Below are 23,754 nucleotides of genomic sequence, written 5' to 3' on the forward strand. Positions count from 1 at the left end.
ATACAGTTAGGATTGTTACCTGTTTTATCTTTCCTTTCTGGGGACAGGAAGAGAGTATACCCTCCAATGTTTTTGATAAAAATATGGACAAATGTGAATTTGTAGGGATGTGGCCAAGCAACTGAGTGAAGAGGAAACTATTCTCCCAACACACACAATCACACAAGTTTATTAATATACATGGCTTGGAGAGGTCAAGGGATTGCTATTCAATTAAAACCATTTCAATCTGGCTTCAGGCCTGGCCATGGAACAGAGACAGCTTTGATGGCTTTGGTCAATGACCTATGTAGAGAGCTAGATGGTGTGTGTGTACCTGTTGGTTCTGAATCACTCAGTGGCTTTCGATACCATTGACCATGGTATCCTTCTGGGTTGTCTTGCTGGGGTGGGACTGGGAGGCACTGTTTTACAGTGGCTCCGATACTTTCTGGAGGGACGTACCTAGAAGGTGGTGCTGGGGGACTCCTATTCGAACTCCTGGCAGTACCACCTATATGTAGGTGACATCCAGTTCTACTACTCTTTTCCACCTAAAGCCAAGAAAGCTATCCTGACCCTAAACCAGTGCCTGTAATCAGTAATGGACTTGATGAGGGCAAAAAAATGAAACTTAATCCAGACAAGACAGAGGTGCTCCTGGTCAGTCAGAAGGCAGATCAGGGAATATGGATTTGGCTTGTGCTGGATGGGATCACACTTCCCCTGAAGACACAGGTTCACAGTTTGGGAATCCTCCTAAACTCAGTGCTGGACCTGGAGGTGTAGGAAGATGGCCAGGAGGGCCTTTGCACAAATAAAATTTGTGTGCCAACTGTGCTCATTCCTTGGTACACGCCTTAGTTACATCCCGACTGGATTACTGTAATGCATTATATGTGGGGCTGCCTCTGAAGAGTGCTCTCAAACTTCAGCTGGTCCAAATAGCTGCAGCCAGGTAGCTCACGGGCTGGTTACAGGGAATGGACAACCCCTTGTTGCAGCAGCTCCACTGGTTGCCAGTCTGTTACTGGGCACAACTCAAAGTGCAGGTTATGACCTTTAAAGCCCTAAACAGTTCAGATCCAGGCTATTTGGCCAACCGCATCCCATTGTACGAACTTATCCAAGCCCTGAGATCTTCAGGAGAGGCCCTTCTCTCAGTCCCGCCATCATCTCAAGCACAGTTGGTGGAAAAGAGAGAATTGGCCTTCCTTCTCGGGGGCTGCCCCTCAACTTTAGAACTCCCTCCCCAAGGAAGCCAGAACAGTCCCCTCCCTGCTGTCCTTCCAGCAGCAGCCTAAAACCTTTTTATTCAGGCAGGCTTTTAAAGATGAAGATGTTTAAGACCATCAAGGGCTGCTGTGATTTTGTGATGTGATTGTATATGCTTTTATGGTTTAAATATTAATGTTGTGGGGTGAAGGAGCTTGGTGAAAGTTAACTATAAAGTTTCCTTAGAGAACTTAACATTTTCTCACACTGAAAAAAGTGTTTGTTAAATTCATGTTTTTTCCAATTTCTTTGGGGTTCTGTGCCCCTAATCTCCACAAATGTGGGGCCTACTCTACTCAGACAATGTTTGCATGTACTCTGTTTCCTATTTTTGAATTCCAGTAACCTGTGATTGTCAATGTGTCCTGTTGTGACACACAATCAATTTCTCCCTGCTTTAGTTAGCTATTTACTTCAAAGGAAAGCGTACTGCTTAGTGCTTACCACTTCTGTTTTCTAACTAGGTGGTTCTATCACCAGCAAAACCAGGACAATAGCAAAGCTGTTTTATAGCTGAGAATGGGAAAGAAGAATTTCCTGAGGAACTGCATTATATGGTACTTTCCTTTATGGGAGAGTAATAATTACAGCTCTAAGCTCCCTTCTCTGAAGTTGTGCCCTTCAGATATCTTGAACTACAACTCTCACCATCTCCTAGCCATCAGTAGTCACATTGGAAATTCTAGTGCAACACATCTGGAAGATGCCAAGTTAGTAAACATGGATTATCCCTCAACATTTCAGAATACACCATCTTTCTCACTGGTTTGCAGATAGAGTGTCTCCATTAAAAATGTGTAATTTGGGTTTGCATTCATTTAGGCTACAATGTTTAGCTTGGAGAAAAGAAAGCTGAGTGAGGACATGATAACCATGTTTAAATATTTTAAAGTATGTCACATTGTGGAGGGGCAAGCTTGTTTTCTGCTACTCTGGAGACTAGGACAGCAAGCAATGGGTTCAAATTGCAGGACAAAAGATTCCATCTAAACATTAGAAGAACTTCCTGATGGTAAGAGCAGTTTGGCAGTGGAATATGCTTCTTCAGAGTGTCGTGGAGTCTCCTCTGGGGGCTTTTAAGCGGAGGTTGGATGACCATCTGTTGGGGATGCTTTGATTCTATATTTCTGGATGGCCCTTTTGGTCTCTTCCAACTCTGATTCTAATCTTATATCTACCTGCCTAATAGAAAGTACAGTTGAAATCAAGTGGACTTCTGAGTAGATATGTAAAATTGTGTAACTAATTTGGTTCTTATGCTTTTAAGAGAAGCTGCTCTTTCCCTGACTTGCGTGGACAATTGATTCTTTTAAAATAAATATTTCTTATTGCCATTATTCTACTGAAACCTGATTATTAAACCATCTCTGGACAGATGTTACCTGGGTCTTGTTTTTAGGTGATGAAAATCAGTGTGGTATATTTTAGTTTCCATTAATTGATTTGCAGTGCCAGCTATTCCGACATGCTTTTAACATAATAATTTATTCCTGTCATCACAGATAATAATGCTGTCAACAGTCATTAGAAATCATTGCATTTCACTCAATCAAATGGCTTTGCTTCGACATTAGCAAAGAGTCACCAGTTTCAGGCACAAAAACCTTCAGTAATATGTCAAAACCTGAACAAGAAGTAGCTAAAGCCAGGGAAAGAAAATACTTTTAATTACAGATAAACATCCAGCAACAGGATTTCCATTGACATCAGCAGTGGTGAACATGTGGCCTTTTTGATGGTAGTGAACTGAAACTCACAGAAGCTATAATCAGTACAGCCAATCATGAAGAATGACTGTTGTAGTTTGACAACTCTTGCAGAATTCAATGGTTCCCATCTTTGACATACTGGAGAACTATGCCACCCATTCTGCTGCCTTTGACAACCAGCCTCATTACTCATTTCTGCATTTTTGTTATTTAAATTCATTCATTTCCTGCCTTTCCTGGCTCTGTATAATGTTATGATTCCACTTTAGCACTTATGGTTCCATCTGAAGGAATCCTGGAATTTGCTGTTCGGGGAGGTATATTTAGACTTTTCAGCCTGAGAGCAACAGGAGCCCAAGCATGTAGCCATGGAAAGTAAAAAGTGTCATAATTCTACAGTTGTGTACAGTAAAATCATATATACCACATATGCTGAGATTATGGCCACTCAACCCCTGTGAAAATGAAAAGCCGTTATTTTTTTATTCAGGCAGGTTTTTAAAGTTGAATGTTTTTTAAGACTGAGTCAGAGGGTGCTTTGAAATGTTTAAAAATCCCATGAGAATAGGATTTTAAGGATTGTAATGGTTTTAACAGTTTATTTTAATAGTTTCAATGTTTAATCCTATTTTAATGCCATATGCTCTTTTTGGTTTTAAAATATACATTGCATTATTTTGTAGTGCTTACTACCAGCTTTGGCTGATATGCCAGCTGCACCACTTCCTAGAGTCGGAGGACCTAAGTATGTTAGTGCGTGTGCTGGTAACCTCAAGGTTGGACTTCTGTAATGTGCTTACATTGAGCTACCCCTACCTCTGTACCAGATTGGTTACTGGAACATCACATCACACCCATACCAAAGTCACTCCATTGTTTTCAGGCAAAGTACAAAATGCTGGTATTGACCGTAAAGCCCTACATTGTTTGGGTCCAAGTTACCTACAGGATTACCTTCTCCTCTACAGTCCGCCTCAGACACTGAGGTCCTCTGGGGGGCATTTACTCCATCCTGCCAGAACCTGAAAGGCAACCTTTACCCAGAGGACCTTTTTATCAGCTGCCCCAAGACTGTTGGAATGACCTGCCAGAAGAGCTCCAGTAGCTAAACGAGCTGTCAGAATTTAAGGAATAAGCTGCAGCCCACAAAAGCTTATGGTGAACACAACCTGTTAAGTCTTCAAAGTACCACTAGATTCTTGCCTCTCTCTCTCTCTCTCTCTCTCTCTCTCTCTCTCTCTCTCTCTCTCTCTCTCTCTCTCTCTCTTTTTAACAAACTGTGGTTTTAAAGCAGGGGTGGAAATCATCAAGCCCTCTTATTATTGTTGGAATTCAATTACTATCAGCCTGATCTTCTAACGGTGAAGAATGTTGAGAGTTGTTGTCTAAAGCCAACGATTTTTGGATAGTGAGCCAGCAATAAGTTAGCAATCCAAGAGCTCAGTGGTGGAGAATCTCAACCCTGAGGTCAGGTGTCTGTGGGTTTTGCCAGATGATCACACACTTTTTCTCAATGTGTCCTCTTTCAATTGCTTCTTATCTTTTTATGGGCTTTTCCCATTTTAAAAATGTCAAATCTTCTAAGGCCAACCTACTTGCAGTGAGAACTATAACCCAAAATATTCTGGCATTTTTTGTCTCATTCAGTTGCCTTTGGTCCCACTCATCACTGATATGTAGCTGCCTCCCAACTGTCTAAAACTGAATCCAGTCCACAGGCTGAAAGAAGTGACATCCAAAGGACAGTTCTTCAAGACTTTGCTGTCTCCCCTGCCCCACCAACCCCAGGATGGTCCAAATGTCCCCAAATACAATCTAGAGGGTGTGGAGAACATTCCAACCACTTTTGGAGGCCCCTTTGGGATCTCTAGGATACATTTTACCACATTTTTACAGCCATCCCATTTCACATTGGGTCTGGGAAAAGATTTTTTGAAAGATGAAGTAAATAAGAAGTGACTTTGCTCATTTCCTGTTGTCTAAAAAGACCTCTTCCGAGCCTAAAATGGCCCAAAATATGATGAATATGCACTTGTGTACTCTACAGGACATTTAGGGGGAAACCTGATTTTTCATTTATTTATTTGCAAGAGTGGGTGAAATAGGGGGAGCACAGTTCTCCAAAGTCTTTTTGGAGGATAATAGAGCTCTCTGAGTTTTCACAGTTAAATGCCCCTGTTTTAGTTGTTGTCCTCAGCTTTGAGCCCTCCTAGATGTTGTAGCCTACAGATCTATAGTCGTCATCACTAGGGAGAAAAGATGTTGAAGTACAAAATGTCTGCAAGGTACTGGATGGGAGAAAGCTAATTCAGCTAAAAATGGCAGGAAGAGAATAACCAGAGGGGCAATATGTTGTACATTATTATGTTTCAGCAAAAAGTATGTAAGCACAGCTACTTTAATTGCAAGTGAAGCTTTACTTTGAAAGGTAGTACTGAAATATGTATGTAACACTTTACATTATTATTATTTTATTGTATGACACAGCAAACAAGATAGATATGCTGGATTTCGTATCACAAAATCACAAGTCGAACACTTCCCAAGTGTCTAGGACTGTGTGATGTACTTTCGGATGATGCGCGCAGATCCCAGTAGGGTGGCCTTTTGCAGTTGACAGATCATAATTTTGTCAATGTCTATTGTTTCCAAATGCCAGCTGAGATCTTTTGGAACGGCACCCAATGTGCCCATCACCACCGGGACCACCTGTACTGGTTTCTGCCAGAGTCTTTGAAGTTCAATCTTGAGGTCCTGATAGCAGCTGAGTTTTTCCTGTTGTTTTTCGTCAATGCGACTGTCACCTGGGATGGCAACATCAATGATCCAAACCTTTTTCTTTTCCACAACTGTGATGTCTGGTGTGTTGTGTTCCAGAACTTTGTCACTCTGGATTCGGAAGTCCCACAGTATCTTTGCATGCTCATTCTCCAATACTTTTGCAGGTTTGTGACGTCAAGGTGGCACCTGCGGGGGGATTATTATTATTATTATTATTATTATTATTATTATTATTATTATTATATGACACAGCAAACAAGATAGACATGCTGGATTTCATATCACAAAATCACAAGTTGAACACTTCCCAAGCATTTAGGACTGTGTGATGTATTTTCGGATCATGCGTGCAGATCCCAGTAGGGTGGCCTTTTGCAGTTGGCAGATTGTAATTTTGTCAATGTCTATTGTTTCCAAATGCCGGCTGAGATCTTTTGGCACGGCACCCAATGTGCCCATCACCACCGGGACCACCTGCACTGGTTTCTGCCAGAATCTTTGCAGTTAAATTATTATTATTATTATTATTATTATTATTATTATTATTATTATTATTACAATCATGTGCACTTGATGAGTAAACATAATGCTGGTTTAAATGCAATTACTTTTCTCAAGTACTTGCTCCATACCTTTGGCACATGAAATAATTTTCCACATTAACATCAATATAAGATAATTTTTCACATTAACATCAATTTTCTGTCTCTTTCTATCAGTATGAAACCTTCCTTCAGGGCAAATGTGTGGAAACATCATAGTTAATAATGAACCTTTTTTAGATCACACACACACTTATTGTACTACAATCAAGACATAGGAAGTAGAAAAAGAGGAGGTGTCAGTCAGAAAGGTATCTTCTGTAGCAAGTGAGAATGAATGCAGTTCAAAAGCCAGCAGTGAACATGCTAAGAGAAGGATGACTTTTCTGTGAATTAATAAGGAGACTAAATATGGGAGGCTTGTGAACTTTATCACATAGTGCAAAAAAGCATTCTCCATCTTTCTATGTCGGGGCCATGACTACTCACTATGTGACATTCAATATTTGCTTTGAGGAAGCTTCCATAAATAGATCACAGAGCATTCTAGTACCGTTATCAAGCCACCACTGCAAAATCCTGAGTATTACAGCTCATGTTGTTTGTTACAAGCTATGCCACCAATTCCTTTAACTTAGGTAAGTCTATCCCAGTCTACCTATCAAGAAAACTGAAAACACTAGCTCCAGAAGTACTTTAAAAGAAAATTGTCTCATTCACTGCCAGCCAAAATGATGTAAATGGCTTCAGGTGACAAACTGCTTTATCAATTGTAGGTACTTAGCTGTGAAAAAATAAAAGGGTGGGGGTGAGATCTGTTTGCATTAGTCTCCTGTTGTCCAGTCTTGATGCTCGTAAAACTGTTTAAACAGAACCTTAGCAGGTACGCTGAAAATACGACCCTGCGATTTTTCTGTGCCTCTCTGAACAGGAACATTAAGTCAGCGAGCAGTGAGATCAACCAGGTTGGCTCGACCTGCTCACCAACAGCCATGCCCCACGTTACAGTGTGCAACCGGCCACTCAACTGGACTTTGACCTTAGTGCTGGGGTATCTTTTTTACCTTCTTCTGGGGGCTATGGTGTTTCAGCTGCTAGAAAGGCAGGCAGAAACCAAAACTCGGGACCGGTTCCAAATTGAGAAACTCAAGTTCCTCCAGAACTACACATGCTTGGATCGACAAGCCCTGGAGCAGTTTGTGCAGGTAAGAGAAATGAGGACCCAGGAAACAATATTGTGCACTTCTGTGTTATGCTACTTAAGATATGGGATTGATTTATAAAGATTTGATTTAGCCCAAGGGTTGGTTTTCAAAAAACAAAACAAAAACTACACTTTTCAGCCCATTCAAGAGATAGGTTGAAAATGGTTACACAAACCCAAGGGAGAATTCTCTCTCTTTCTTCCTCCCATCCAGCCATTCTTGATGCATCTTTAAATAATCCTTTCCTCCTAATTCTGTCTTTTATCCCATAATATTAAACATCACTGTTAAAAAGGTATGTTAGTAAGGCAAAAGCCTCTCTTCAGACTGGAAGGCTTTTCACAGTTTTGAACACTGAAAAAAAATCTGCTTTCCTAACCCTGGTGAGAAATCATATAGTTAGTGGAGACATTTCTCTACAGAAAGCCCATCACCACTATTTTAAAAGGTTAATGAAAAAGATGATACAGAGGGAGGGCTACCATGCTCTCCCTCCTTAAAACATTTCTGCTACACATTGCTCAAACCTGAGAAAGGGCTTTTGTCACAATCTTGCAGCATTTGATGTATAAATACAATGTATTATATATTTAATTATCAAACTCTAACAAATTATGTAAATTAACCCTAATTATCCAGAGGATTGAGCATCTATAGGTCATTTTTCTTTTCCCTTGTGAAGAATTGTAAGGCTATTTCCCTACAATGTCTTTTTGTTTTACAAATCTTTCACATTATTTTTTAACCAGGGAGATAAGCATGCTTATTTTCCCACACTGGTGTGCATTAGCAGATTTTTTTAAAAAAAACAAAACAATATCAAAGATATTTAACAAAAATTCGGCTTGAAGTAACACTGTCTTCTCCATTACATCTGAATAAGTAAAATATTGCCATTCAATGCACCAGTAGCTCATGGTCTAAGCAATGGCGATTGGGCACTCCACTCTATCACTTAGAGCATGGGCTGCCAAATGCTATTATCACTGAAAAGCAAGTTGCCAAAATATTAAAGGCAAAAAATGTGGTTGAAGCATAACATCTATCAGATGGCTTCTGGATAATTAAAGTAGACTATATAACCCATTGCATGCTCAAACTGCCATTAAAATATTTTCCGCTGTTATGAAGTTAATAGTTGTCTTTAAAACTCTAATCCAATGTACATTCCATTAATTGATAATGATGATTGGAAACCTTCAAATTGAACCATTCTTCATATTGCATGGAGGAAGTAACACCATAATCCAGAGCTCAGTCTTTGAATTGCATTGGCTTTGTTACAAAATCACAATAAGGCTACATTTCAAAGGTAAAATCATTCATGAAATTAATGTTTTTTGAACATAACATGCATTTTCAAATTATTTTCATCAGCCTTTTGGAGTAATTGGAATTGAATTTTTCATAGTGTATTCCATTTTAAAAATTATTTCTTAATTCTTCCATGCAACAGAGTAACAAAAGCAACAAATAACTGAAGAAATTATCTTCTCAAAACAGAAATGAGTTAACTATGATTAGTTACAGTCTTTAAACACTGGGGTCTACAAAAATGCTAAAATGTATTTTTCCCCACTTTCAAACATAATGCTGAATTCCTTTCCATATTTATGCTCTATTAAAAGAATTGAGGAAAGTATTATATTTCCCCCCAAAAAAGTGCATTGAATACCACACCATTCTGACAATTGTCTTAGCTTACCAGTTCATTTCAGTACTGATCAATTGTTCCACATAGAATGTATTTGTTTATGTCTAATGTGAGAGTGGGAAATACTGGGGGCGAGGAACTCCATGAGGAAAAAAACATCCATTTGGGAAAACTCAGGATATGAAAAAGTGGTGGCTCAAGTCTTGAAATGACCATTCATTTAACCACTTGGTTGTTGTATGTCTTTTGGGCTGTGTGGCCATGTTCCATTTAACCACTTATTTGAAACTAGTGGTTTTTTGCATTGCACACATTAATCAAACTGTAGAATGTTAATATTTCTCCCCAGCACTCGATTTTAAGGAAAATCCTCTGTATAATTTTTTCCAAAGTCAAATTACGTAGTTCAGTCTATGAACAGAAAATATTTTCTTCTATACTGTATAAACAAACACTAAGCAGAGTCAGAATGGTGCCAAAAGCTGTGCTGAAAAGCTTAGATTAATGGTACAGACAAAGCATGCTATGTAGTTCTGCAGGCTTTCCCTAGCACTGTATATACTGAAGGAAAACACTAGAGGGCACCAACATTTCAGCGATTTTAAGAGCTTGAAAATATCTCAAACTTATCAATTAAAAAATTCAACATCCTTATATGAGTTATGGAGTTATACGATACTTTACAGGTCATCTAGACAACAGATTCTCACATTTCCTCTTGTGACTCCTTTCCATGATTCTAAGTATATAGATTTATAAAATAGGTATAAAAATCAAACATTTACTAAGAATAAATCAGCATTTACAAAACTTACTAACCAGGCTGATTTTCCTTTTTGTGGAGTACAGCTGAAGGATTTTCTGCAGAGTTCACTGGGAATACTGCAGTTTGTTGCTAATAGATTTGTGTAAAGTGGTGTTCAGGGAGACCTTTTATTATTGCTAAATTTTTCATGACGCCAACATTTTTTTATCATGTCAGAAGAGACTTGAGAACATACTGCAAGTCGCTTTTGATGTGAGAGAACTGGCTGTCTACAGAGACGTTGCCTAGGGGGTGCCCGGATGTGTTACCATAGTGCTGAGAGGCTTCTCTCATGTCCCCGCAAGACAGACGGGAGCTCACCCCATCTTGCAGATTCGAACCGGCAACCTTCAGGTCAGCAACACAACCTTCAGGTCAGCAGTCCAGCTGGCACAAGGGTTTAACCCACTGTACAACTGCTGCTCCCACCCCAACAATGAGCTAAGGGGAACTCATTTGGAGTCCAAACCCACAGTGTAAGAAGGAATAATCTAGAGCAGCCCCAAAGGGAACCATAATAAGGCTTCACATGTGCTATCCCCAAAACAATGCTTGCATCTCTTCTCTGGCGCTGAAGCATTTCTTCCAGTGAACAAGGTGACACTGTGATAGTTTAGTCTACCTTGTTTGTAACAGTGTCAAGAAATGGGAATGGTATACTGTATGTAGCAAGGACTGGGGAATGGCTATACAACTTCTATGATCAATTGATACCTAAAAGATAAACCTTCTGTCAAATGTGTTTGCTTCTTGGAATTCTTCCAGTAGTGACTTAGAAATCTTGGCAAACTATATTAGAATATAAGAGCTCTTGGCTTAAGACCCCCATTCCCTTTTGATCATTGTCTGTCAGGATGGGTGGCAGAAATGCATTCCTTTCTCTAAATAAAGTCAGATCCTTGGTTCACGCAAATGGCCTGCTAATCTTTCCTGGTGTGACTGCAGAAGCAATTCCACTTCAATCCCTGTCCCTGTTTAATGCAAGATATTCAATCATAGACAGAGTTGGAAAGGGCTCTCTGAGCCATTGAGTGCAACACCTTATATAATGTAGAATCTCCCAACTAAAGCATCCCAGCAGGTAGCTGTCCAGACTCTTTTTGGAGATCTCCAGAGAAGGAGATCTCCAAATAGAAACAGAAATAACACTTTCCTTTGGTTTGAATGCACCTGGATGCCAAGCGCCTGTTAGAGGTCTGTGTCTGCTAACACAAAGACAGCATGGCAGGAGCCATCATGGTTTTCCTAATATAGAAATTCCAAAACCTGGTACATATCAATGATATAAATTTCTGTTGTAGAGATGATAATAAGTAAAGGTAAAGGTTTCCCCTGACATTAAGTCCAGTCATGTCTGACTCTGGGGGTTGGTGCTCATCTCCATTTCTAAGCCGAAGAGCCGGCATTGTCCATAGACACCTCCAAGGTCATGTGGCCGGCATGACTGTATGGAGCGCCGTTACCTTCTCGCCGGAGCGGTACCTATTGATCTACTCAGATTTGCATGTTTTCGAACTGCTAGGTTAGCAGGAGCTGGAGCTAACAGCGGGCGCTCAAGCCGCTCCTGGGATTTGAACCTGGGACCTTTCAGTCTGCAAGTTCAGCAGCTCAGCACTTTAACGCACTTCGCCACCGGGGCTCCTTGAGATGATAATAATGATGATGATGATAATAATATTAACTCTCTCCCCACAGGCTTGGAGTGGGGTACAATTGAGTTAAAATACAGTAGATAAAAACATTAATCCATTTAAAATAAATAAATTGAAAATACATATTAAAACACAAATCAAAATCACTATCTATAAATAACAATTTAAAATTCATGAGGTAAAATTGAGTGTTCATTTCCCAGTGCCATGGAGCTAAGGGAGCCTTGTGCCTCAGTAAGGAGGCCCTTTCTTCTTCTTCTTCTTCTTTTTTGGGAGGGGGGAGGAGGGGGAAGGGAGGAGAGGGTGGCATTTCAATAATAATAATAATAATAATAATAATAATAATAATAATAATAATAATACTTTATTTATACCCTGCCACCATCACCCGGTGGGGACTCGGGGCGGCTCACAATGTTACAAAAGTAACAGCTCAAATACATTAACAATATACACAGTTTAAAACACAAGAAGATGATAAAACAGAAATTAAAACCAAGGTTTATACAACAGTAATAATATCAAACAACCACCAATGCAATTCAGTCAACTTCAAAGGTGGGGGGGGGGGATTCCACCTCCCTGGGCTGCCTGAGCCTGGAAAGCCTGCGATCCTCACAGCAGACTGCAATAATAGGAGGCAATCCCCCCATGTCCCATAACTGGAAGATCCAGACCTTTGCAGGAATTTTTTAACTCAGAAAAAAATAACAGGTTTATTCTGGGATAACACTGTGGGTGGTGTCTGGACTGCCCCCTTAGAAGTCCTCGGACTTCTGAGGGGGCCATCCGCTCAGCCCTCTCACCTTTTCCGGGCTCCATGAGCTGGAATATCTGAGAGAGCTCTAATGCTCTCCCCAACCCTCCCAGAAAAGCCCTTTTAAAAGGAAATAACTTACCCAGCAACCATTACTGTGCTGCTGGCACATAGAAATAGTGTGCCAGGAGAAGGGGGGGGGGATTGCTCCTGGGCCCCCTTCTCCTGGTGTGTCATTTCTACATGCCAGGAGATCTCCAGAGAGGGGGAATGGTGGCCAGGCAAGTTATTTTCCTTTTTAAAGGCTTTTCTGGAGGGGGGTTGTTTTGTGTCCAGGAGGACATCTGGACACGCACCCCAGAAAAACATGTGGTTTCTGGGGTGTGTGCAGACTTCAATGCGAGTCCAATCGGGTTTTTAAAACCCGAATGAACTCATATTGAAGTGCTGTCTGGAATGCCCCAAGACATATACATACAAATGTAATATGTGGCACATATTATAGTAGTCCAACTAGGATGTACGTAGTTAAGGCACATGCCACTATAAGCAAATCTGACACCTTCAGGAATGGATGTAGTTAGGGAACTGGTCTTCACTGAATGTACTCCTGATCACCATATAACCTGGTCATTAAATTCAGGGTTAAGTCAAGAAGTTCATCCAAACTTGTGAATCTGTGCATTCAAGAAAGCTATTCTCCTCCAAGACAAATGAAATCCTTCAATCCCTTTAATTGTTTCTTCTACAGGTCATTATGGAAGCTTGGGAGAAAGGCATAAATCCTGAAGGAAACTCTACTAATCCCAGCAATTGGGATTTCAGCAATAGTTTCTTCTTTGCTGGAACTGTTGTCACCACCATAGGTAAGAAGAGGGCCTTCTCTGCTGTGGCCCCCTGATTGTGGAACTCACTGCCCCGGTGAGATTAGGCAAGCCTCCACACTAGCAGCCTTTAAGAAAGACCTGAAAACATGGCTCTTCCGTTGTGCCTTTGGAGAGTAATCACTACATACATCCCTTTTGCTGCTCTCCTTCAATATTTGTCCTCCAGATCGCACCGCCACTTTATGATCCTGTCCTCTGTGGTTTTTACTCCTACTTCCTTTCTCACCTCGAGTTTTAATCTAGTGTTCATGTGGCCCGCCCTTGGTTTTATTGTTCTTTGATCTTGTTTAATGTAGTGTATATTTTCTTTTATTGTGTTGTTTAATGTGCTATGATTTGTTGTTCTATTATATTTTGTTATATTGTATTGTTCTGGGCATGGCCCCATGTAAGCCGCCCCGAGTCCCCATTGGGGAGATGGTGGCGGGGTATAAATAAAGTTTATTATTATTATTATTATTATTATTATTATTATTATTATTATTATTAAGGTCAGCTGTTTCTTTTTTCTTTTTTTATGGGAAACTTTCCTTTTTGAGATTCCACAATAGTTCCAGTAAAAAGTCATGCATGACTGATAATACAAAGTATTTATGGCAAACAATATTAGAACAGTCTGGGATGTTGAAAGGTGCATTTAAAAAGCTATATATTCAGCCAACACCCATTTTTACATGTACCTTTTCCGTGATTAATTGTCTAGATGAGCAGAATGGAAAAACATTTTCCATGTTTAAAATCTATTTTTGCATGCTCACAGAAGTCTCAAGCTACCAGCTATATAATAGTAAAGCATGAACCACCTAAGATAAACCATTTCACATCTTTGATTTCAATGAGTGGCCAATCAACAGTGTTAAATTGTGTATGAATCATGCCCCCCATCAAAAGCTTGTGCTACAATGCAAGGGGAAGACTCAGTCTCCCAATAGAGAAATATATGATATATAAAACATACATTAGCTACCAAGTATTTGGGAGCATCAGTCTTAAAGCAGTATAGCAAATGTGTTGCTTTTTTATTTCTATTTTTTCTTTACAGGTTATGGGAACCTAGCCCCCAGCACAGTGCCTGGGCAAGTGTTCTGTGTATTTTATGCCTTGTTTGGGGTGCCCCTTAACCTGGCATTTCTCAATCAGCTGGGGAAAGGGCTCAGTGCTCATCTCATCAATCTGGAGACATGGTTCCATAAACCAGGCCGAGCTCGGGTACAGTTGCTCCTTTACCATTTTATGTTTTCATTTCCTTTTCAAAGGATATTCATCTATCATCTCTGCTCAGGTGGGAATGTCACACACTCATTCCAGTTTATATACTTTTTGTGTCTTCTCCTGAGTCCTGGCTGATGAGAATCATTGACTAGTTTTGGAACTCAAAAAGTCCATCTATGGAGAACAATGAAGTTCCAGGAGACACATTGACACACATCAGACACCCAAAAGCAACAACAACAAAAAAGAAAAGAAAAAAGTAGAAGAAGAACCCTCTAAAAGAACCATATAATCAGAGCTTAGCATCTCCCAGAAAGGAAAATCCAAATGGATCAAACAATTGCCTGGATTGATTGATTATCTACCCTTCAGGAGATCCTTCTGATCTCTCCAACTTACTTGGCCACTTTTTTTTTTGTTCAAATACATTTGTAGGAAGGATGGAGGGGGAGTGTTGATTCCTCACATCTATTTCACATCTTTACTTTAAAAAAAAGGCAATGTGGAAACTGGGCATGCCTCTGTAGCCCCACAATCCTCTTACAAGTTAATTGTGCCCTCTTTTACTGAAGGCTAAACTACAAGCAGAATTGAGACAGAGTAGCTACATAACCCACAAAAGGCATTTTGCTTTTGGTGCTTGGGCTGCAATTCAGCAGTCACTTACTTGGAAGTACTGCAATCTCCAATAAAACCCAATGAGACATATTTCTGAGTACCATTACAGGTTACATGTAGAAAACTATATGGAGACCAGGGGCCAGTTTCCCCTCAAATTCCATCCTATATTCAACACCCCCACAGAAAACCCAAATACCTCTCAAAATGTCAATAGGAAATAACATGTCACTTCCTCTCATCATTTTGAGAAGGACTGAAGTGGAAAATGAAGGTATTTGCAACTAGTCTAGTTTTCTAGGATCCTTGTGGGAATTCTGTGTGGATGAAGAGGAGTTATTCTATGTTTTCTCATGCATTTAGGGCCTTTTGCATGATTTGATGGCAAAACTGCCAACAGATCATTAAAAGTGTGAGAGGTTGGGAGAGTTTAGGGATCCCACACCCACGAGCTAGCAGTGAATAGTGTTGCTTTCTCGGTATGCATCATATGTTGAAATGCTGGAACAAGGATACAAGACTTAAATTTCACAGTGCATCATTCCTAAAAATTCTACAGATGATTCATGGCCTGTACAATGTGCTTTCTAGGTTTAAGGAAATGCTTTAGAGGAAACAGCAGCATGAGTATTTGCCATCAACAGGTTTTTCTTCTTTTATTTTTGATTTAGTAGAGGAGCAAAGTTCCTATCAGACAAAATCCATGGGAATTGCAGATTTTGGTCTTGTATGACTTGTCTCCCAGAAATTACAGTCAGCGGCAAAAGAAGACATGATTCCATCACTTTTAACAGATGTACAGAAAAAGATATTTTAAACAGATGAATTTTGAATGGCAACTTAGTTTTCCTCACAACATTAATTTATGATTTATTTATTTATTTATTTATTTACAATATTTACATTCCACCCTTCTCACCCCAAAGGGGACTTGGGGCAGATTACAATGCACATATACATGGCAAACATTCAATGCCATTAGACATACAACATATAGACAGACACAGAGGCAACTTAGCATTTTCTAGCTTCCGGCTTCATGAGGGTATGCTCGATTCTGGCCACAGGGGGAGCTGCCACTTCACTGACCACTTGTGACACTGAGTCCTTGATGGTAGTACTTCCTAATTCCTTTCCGCACACTGCTGGCAGTTTTATGATGCCGTAAATTAGTTAAATTAGCCTTCCCATATAAAACCGTACCTAAATTTTCTATCTTTTGAGCTGCTTAGGTCAACAGCGAGCTAGGTTATTAATGGTATTAATGGTCGGGAGCTCAATCTGGCCCAGGCTTCGATTCCATGACCTCTTGGTCAGTAGTGATTTATTGCAGCTGGCTACTAACCAGCTGTGCCATGGTCTGGCCCTTAACATTGCAGGTCTTTTGCTCCTGGCCACTCTAGCACATTACCAAAAAAAGCTGCACATAAATGTTATTGATATTAATTGTATCAGCAATCCTGTTCATCATCTTCCCAATTATCTTTCCATCCTAATAAGATTTGTTTAATCAGGGTTGCTCCCTTCCATGCTCTCAACAGTGGTGTTGGTTGCCTATCTTAGGGAATTTTACTCCCTATCTTAGCATCTTCCGGACAAATCTTCTTGCTTCTTTTTTCTCTTAATCAGTCTGTTGGCTACTGACTTATGTTCTGGATGTAACTTTAGCAATGTAATCCAAACTGTACATAACTTGGGGTAATGCCAAAAACTCTTTGGAAGAATAAATACAATATGTAATTCAGACTGCAATAGCAAGAAAGACCAAAGAAAAATCTAAACATTAGTCGTTGGGATGAATATTTTTTGAGATAAATTGGCTTAATCAAGATACAATTAAAACATCGAATTAAGGCAAATGTAACTAAGCAATAATGTTAATACACTCTGGACTCTATCAGATGGATCAGGTCATTCTAAACAGAAACGCAGTGCCACCGAACTGCCGCTTTCCCTCCTTTGTTTCTTAGGTGATTCAGATCCTGACAATGGGGTTGTTTCTGATGGCTGGGACTCTGCTTTTTCTGGTTTTCCCTCCAATGATCTTTAGTTATGTGGAAGGCTGGAGTTATGGAGAAGGCTTCTACTTTACTTTCATCACCCTCAGCACTATTGGATTTGGAGACTACGTAGTAGGTAATGGAACATTTGTGTGACTAATTTCTGACTTTGAGAGTATCCCTGTCCCACTAAATCTTAAGTAGGTAAAGGTAAAGGTTTTCCCCTGACGTTAAGTCCAGTCGTGACCGACTCTGGGGGTTGGTGCTCATCTCCATTTCTAAGCCGAAGAGCCTGCATTGTCCATAGACACCTCCAAGGTCATGTGGCCGGCATGACTGCATGGAGCGCATTACCTTCCTGCTGGAGAGGTACCTATTGATTTACTCACATTTGCATGTTTTTGAACTGCTAGGTTGGCAGGAGCTGGGGCTAACAGCGGGTGCTCATTCCACTCCCGGAATTTGAACCTGGGACCTTTTGGTCCGCAAGTTCAGCAGCTCAGCACTTTAACACAGTGTGCCACCGGGGCCCCAAAAAAAACTTAAGTAGGAAGTATTAAAATTATCACAGTGCAAGTAACATACCTGTTGAGTTTCCCTATAAGTGGCAACTGCATACTTTATTCAAGAGACAGTTGACTAGCAGTATGGCAGAAGTTGTTTAACTACAAGATAAGGAATCAGAGGAGTTGCAGTCCCAACAACATCTGGAGGTTGCAATTTACCATCTCTTAATTATCGCTTAATTCAGTCATTAGGTATGTCAGTTAAGAATTAATTAACTATCCTCAACATGATCATATTTAATAATAGTTTTACTATGACTTATCTATTGTAGGATCCTTATTGACAGTAACAAATCCATACTAGGTAGCAAAAGTTCTAGCAGGAAGCAAGTCTTCCTTATCTGTTTTTATGATTGGATGGAAGACATCAATCATAGTGCATTTCAAAACATGAGATAACCTTCTGTTAGACAGAGATCTTCCTATCTTGTAGGATGAGGTCAAAGCGCCATATAGTCCAGCATTCCATTACCAGTGTTAACCAAAAAGAAACATCTGGGAGGTCCACATGTTGGGCTCAATATTGATGATAACTGCATAAAGGACACAGGCAGACAGTGTGATCCACGGGTGGCTAAATGACAGAATTCCCCTCCCACATATTAATTTTCTTCTATGAAATTCTCCTTCAGTCCCAAAATGTCTATCATTGCAGAGGGAGAGACTGAAAATTGTTCACACCAGAACTCTTATATCTTCTAAATTTGCATTCCCTTGCTAACTTTGCCTGCTGCTTTTCAGTAGATGCTTAATCTGTATTTCTAAATGCTCAAATGCAATTTGAAATTGTTGCTATGCAAGAAATATTGGGTTGAAGGGAAAAAATATGGGAGGGACATGATTCTTAATGGGTCAGTGCTCTCATTTTGCTTCCCTATCCCTCCCCCTGATCCCCCATATATATGCCCTGGCCAAAAATTGTTGCTGCTGATTCCACACATCTACACATAACAAGGAAATAATGTGTGGGTGGTACTAATCTAATCCTCGGGGACTGTTGTGCAAAATGCTGTACTACTAGAGCCAAGACTGCTTGATATTTATAACATGGGGAAACTGCCGGTTTCTTTTATATTTTCATAGATTCTTCCTCAAAGGAAACCACGGGGCATTTCTTTTTTTTAAAAAAAAACCGACAAAGCAGTGTGATCTTCTCTTTTAGTCCTCTTTGGAAACCATTACTTGTTGTTCCTTTTATATACTTTGGAGGGAAATGCATAATGCATTCAACACGGACAGCCTGTAATAAAATAAAGTGATCTTGTAGCACTGTTGAGACTGAGAGAAAGAAGTTGGTGGCACGAGTTTCCAAAGACTTAACTCTACTTTATCAGATACAAGGAGTTTAGTGCCTAAGAACAGACATTTATGAATTAGCAAGTTTCCTTTCTGAATAGCAATAGAAATGCAAATCTTGTGAGTATGGTAATGAAGTAACATATTCGGTACAATGGCTGAAGGAAAGATATCTAAAGCCAAAATTGAGTACACGTATAATAATGGAGGGAGTTATTGGTACATAGGGTGATGCTGGCAGAAAGGTGATGCAGTAAACTGATTTACAACAGTTTATTTTACCAACTTATTTTCCCCAGTTAGGTTGAAAAGTGCTATAAAATCCATTTCCATACTGATCCAGACTAACACAGCTATGTCTTTGAATTATGCTAAGAAAAAACAAGTTTCAATTCACCACAGTAACTTTTCCCCATCCACTTTCACATCACATTTTGACAATGCAACCCCTACTGATTTGCTCAGTAAGAAACTGCAGTGTGTTAACCATTACCAACAAAATCTCTGTGAGCAACTATGGGGTTGTTGTATGTTTTCCGGGCTGTATGGCCATGTTCCAGAACCCTAACTATGGGGTTGTTAACCACTAGCTATTTCAGTTCTTTTTCTTTTTTAAGTCTGAAGTACTATTTCTTGTCTTTCTGGTTCACATTAAGGCTGAGCTACAACATGCAATAATGTCCAACAGAGATGCCCTCCATGTTCTTTTCCTGCATTCAATTAAGGATTGGTTTGAAATTATATGCAGTCTGTATAATACTTCCTTTTTAGCCACTAGGGGAAGGACCAAACCTTAATTTATATAAAAGATACCAAGTAAGAAGAGATCAGGGATTCTATCCCACGAGCAGGAAAGCAGGGAGAAAGCAGAGGAAAGCAGGGGAACAACCAACTCTTGAAAATGAACTCTTATCTCCATCTGTCCATGCTGGCATGATGAATTTCCATGCACAACCACCGGAAGTGGCTGTGTGTCATGGGATGGCCTCCATTTTGCCAGCATACGGAGATTGTAAATAAACAGGGAAAATTAGAATGGGATAAGACTGCAGCTGATGTACATCCTGTGGAGAGCAGTTGCAATGAAATCAGATAATTCTGGTCTAAATCAGAGCTTGGAGGTGTTACTCTTTGGACCACAGTTTCCCAGAATCATTTAGTTAATGGCTTTACTTGCTGTTGGATTTTGGAATTTATCCGTCCCTCAATTTTTTTTTTCTGAGCACCACTTTACACCAAATAAGTGCTCTGAACACTTTGCTGAGGGACAGTGAACAGTTTGCTAGGCAAAGGGCAGTTCCATTATATGTGTCAATGTTTTCCAGTTTGTGGGCTGCTTAATGTAAATGGAATGTAACAACATTTGTGGTTATATGGGCTATGGATATTAAGTGAAGGCTGAAAGTTGCTGACCAAGTGAAAAGCAGAATGGGAACAAGTAAGCAGTCCATACAAACTTTTGAAAAAGGGGAAACCTTGCCATGCCAAGCTCCACTATCATAAACGCAGGGAGAGGAATAGAATAATAGAATCATAGAATAGTAGAGTTGGAAGAGACCTCATGGGCCATCCAGGCCACCCCCCCCCCCCCCCGCTAAGAAGCAGGAATCGCATTCAAAGCACCCCCGACATATGATCATCCAGCCTCTGCTTACATTGAATGCAGGAAAAACATATAGGTCTACAAAGAAAAGACCCTATGATACTGTGAAAAGTATTTATTACAGTCTCTGAGCTTTTAGAGATTGTAGCCCATTTCGTCAGAAGCAAAGTACAAGTTGAGTATCCCTTATCTGAAATAGGACCAGAAGTGTTTTGTAATAATAATAATAACAACAACAACAACAACAACAACAACAACAACAACAACAACAACAACAATTTGGATTTTGGAATCTGTGTGTGTGTGTGTGTGTGTGTGTGTTGAAGATTGGGAGCCAAAGCTAATCATGGAATTTGTTTATGTTTCATATATACCTTATAAACATAGCCTGAAGGTAACTTTATACTCAACATTTTTAATGATTTTGTGCATGAAACCAAGTTTGTATACATTGAATCACCAGAAAATAAAGGTGTCACTATCTTTGTGGCCCATGAAAACAATTTTTGGATTTTGTAGCATTTCAGATTTTGGAATATCAGATAAGAGATGCTCAACCAGTATCAACCTTTCCCCCCATGTTTGTGTAGATGTACAAACTTGCAAATCAGGTTTGCACCATGGTTGTCCTCTGATATATTCCTTCAAATTAAGTGAAGTCAAAACTTACTTATTTGGGGGATTTTTATTTTCTCCTAGGCACCGATCCAAATAAACACTATATCACCGTGTATAGAAGCCTGGCAGCAATATGGATTATTTTTGGCTTGGCCTGGCTTGCTCTGATCTTCAACCTGGGAGCTAACGTGATCGAAAAATTTGTCCAGCTCAACTGGCAAAATCATGACATGGGCACTGGAGAGACAGCCGTCGCCAAAACAGAGGATAATCCTGACCCACACAGGATCCATATCCCCAGCTGAGAGTGGCTAATGGAAGGGAGAAAAACTGTCATGTCCTCTCCCTCATGGTTATAAAGCAAGGTTTATGGGTAAGATAGACAGCATCATATGAGGGGAAAGAAATGTTTTAACCAGAAGGGAAGATGCTTTTTAGTGTATAGAAAACAATGTAAGATGAACTTAAAGTGTAGTTGCCTCATGCTCTTCTGCAAACACCACTTTGGCCTGCCATTATCTCCTGTGGTTCAGATTTACTTTGGCTATTGGGAAGACACAGACCACATCATCCTTGTTGTCAAACTCTGTAGAAATCCATTTTCCCTCCAAACCTGAAATGAAGGAAAATAAGAAACCATCACCTCTGTGGGCTTCCTTGTTTTGCTCAAAGCAAACTCTAGTCTGAAACCTCTTAAACCTTTTTGCCTTTTGGAATACATCAAGCTCATTACCAATTGAGAAAGAATTTGCAGGCAAGTAATAGCTCCATCCCCAGATCTCAATAATGGCCTATTTTTTCCATTACTGAACAACATGCTGTTTGCCTCGGTCATCTGGGCCTGTAGTACTGGTAGCAGCAACAGTTGACACAAGCCCTGTTCCAAACAGATGGACCTCTGAACACTTGATGTGTCATTTAAGGCCATGTTGTCTCAAGTTACATTTGGGGGGCAGCATGGTGAAAGCATGACTGGGGTCACAAGGAAACACAAAACACATCAGTTATCTCTGGTTTGTGTAATCACCAACCATCTTCAAACTGGTTCCAGAATTTCCTATGTAATCATCTGCACAGTGAAATCAACTTTTTTCAATCCCGGTTTGAAACTGATTCAAGTGGTCATTGTAGTTGTGCCAATTGTGCCATCTCTCCCAATTGCAGAGATGCAGTAAAAGAAAGAATCAGGTATGATATATGTGTACTTGAAGAAGATTGCATGAGAGTGAATATGCACAAAAGGATTTCTGGCAGGAGCGCAGGGAGGAGCACCCATGGATTGCCTACTGCTGTCATGTGGCCTTCACAGTGTCTCCATGGACCAAAAGGCAGTTCTATATTTGTATATAAACAGTTAAAGAACATTAACAACATTTTAGCATCATGCTATACAGCACAAAGCACTGTTTTTTTTAAATTGCCATTTATAAAGGAAGGTTCAAATGTCAAATTCTTTGTTTTGACATCATCCACACATAAGCAATTTACTTTCATTTGCTTGTCATCAAGTGTAGTGCCACCACTTCTCCTTCTCCTGGACTATGTTTTAAAGATACTGAAATTACTTTATATAGAGATCAATGAAGTAAAATGTAGTCCTCTTCAACAGGCAAGTTAATATACAACGCAGGTTGTTGAAAAACGCAATCACCCTTGAACGATGTAAAAAATAAAAACACCTTGTTCCCATTATTTCTTAAGTCTGACAGAACAACTTTTATTAATGATGTACTTCATTTGTTTATTGTATTTGTATCCCACCTTCTTCCTAATACAGGGATTGAAGTAAATTCAGTTACTATGAATATTTAACTGATTGAGCTGATCTATCATTTGTTTAAATTGCTTTGATTGTCTTTATATATCTGTGACTCATCTTTGAAATCATTTCTTCTATTCTGTCCTCTATTTTTAATATCAATAACACAACTACCTCCTTTGGAATATGCTGTTACCTCCTTTATATTATCTAGCTAACTTGGTTTTACAATGTAAAATGTGATGGTTGAGAAGTGCCATTTTTATAACGGGAATGTGAAACTAATTATATGTCCTTTCATACATTGTATGCTTGTTGGAAATGGAGACAGGAGTTGTCTTATGCTGCATCAGAGCACTGGAGTTGGCCAGGTATGTCTAGCCGCCTCTAGACTGTTTTTGCTCCAGACCAGCCTTGGATTGATCAGCCAATGTAGATTCAGCCTTAGTACAATACTCAAATCACTACATTATATGAGCTCACTAATGGCTACTAAAGCATTCCGAATTGTGACTGCAGTTACTGGATGCTCTCTTCTGTCTTTCTAACCGTGAAGCTTCCCTTCCTGTCCAGAAGAAGTATTTCCAGTAATATGTTGTGCAATTATGGGTCAGCATGTGCCAAAAAATTGCTCCCAGCATTGAAGAAAACCTGGCAACAGAAGGTAGAATGGACGTGCTTATGTCGATTGCCCCCTCCCTTCTTGTTGGCCCGAAGTTCTTTGTGAGAACCTCTGACTCCAAAAATGAAACTCTGCATTCCATCCTCACATATAGTTACTCAGCATATGAGGAAAACAGGATCTTCAAAGTAGTCAGAAGAGCCCCTTCCTCTCT

The 23,754-nt window shown here is 39.8% G+C and overlaps 1 protein-coding gene across 1 annotated transcript; it reads left to right on the forward strand.

Moving 5' to 3' along the window:
* Nucleotides 1-6,107: 6,107 nt before the first annotated feature.
* kcnk16 (potassium two pore domain channel subfamily K member 16) lies at nt 6,108-23,103 on the forward strand. The gene is made up of 5 exons (XM_003216053.4): nt 6,108-7,491; nt 13,111-13,225; nt 14,289-14,455; nt 17,047-17,212; nt 21,241-23,103. Exons 1-5 carry the CDS (start codon nt 7,135-7,137, stop codon nt 21,462-21,464), a joined length of 1,029 nt encoding a protein of 342 aa, XP_003216101.3. The 5' UTR covers nt 6,108-7,134; the 3' UTR covers nt 21,465-23,103.
* Nucleotides 23,104-23,754: the final 651 nt, after the last annotated feature.

The sequence above is a fragment of the Anolis carolinensis genome, chromosome 1 (assembly GCF_035594765.1).
Source record: "Anolis carolinensis isolate JA03-04 chromosome 1, rAnoCar3.1.pri, whole genome shotgun sequence".
Lineage (NCBI taxonomy): Eukaryota > Metazoa > Chordata > Lepidosauria > Squamata > Dactyloidae > Anolis > Anolis carolinensis.

Bases quoted from the DNA above. Each gene is read 5' to 3' on its own strand.
- kcnk16 (XM_003216053.4), top strand. From the start codon at position 7,135: ATGCTCGTAAAACTGTTTAAACAGAACCTTAGCAGGTACGCTGAAAAT. The intron at 13,226-14,288 runs GTAAGAAGAGGG...TTTTCTTTACAG, and splicing joins AACTGTTGTCACCACCATAG to GTTATGGGAACCTAGCCCCC. The intron at 14,456-17,046 runs GTACAGTTGCTC...TTTGTTTCTTAG, and splicing joins ATAAACCAGGCCGAGCTCGG to GTGATTCAGATCCTGACAAT.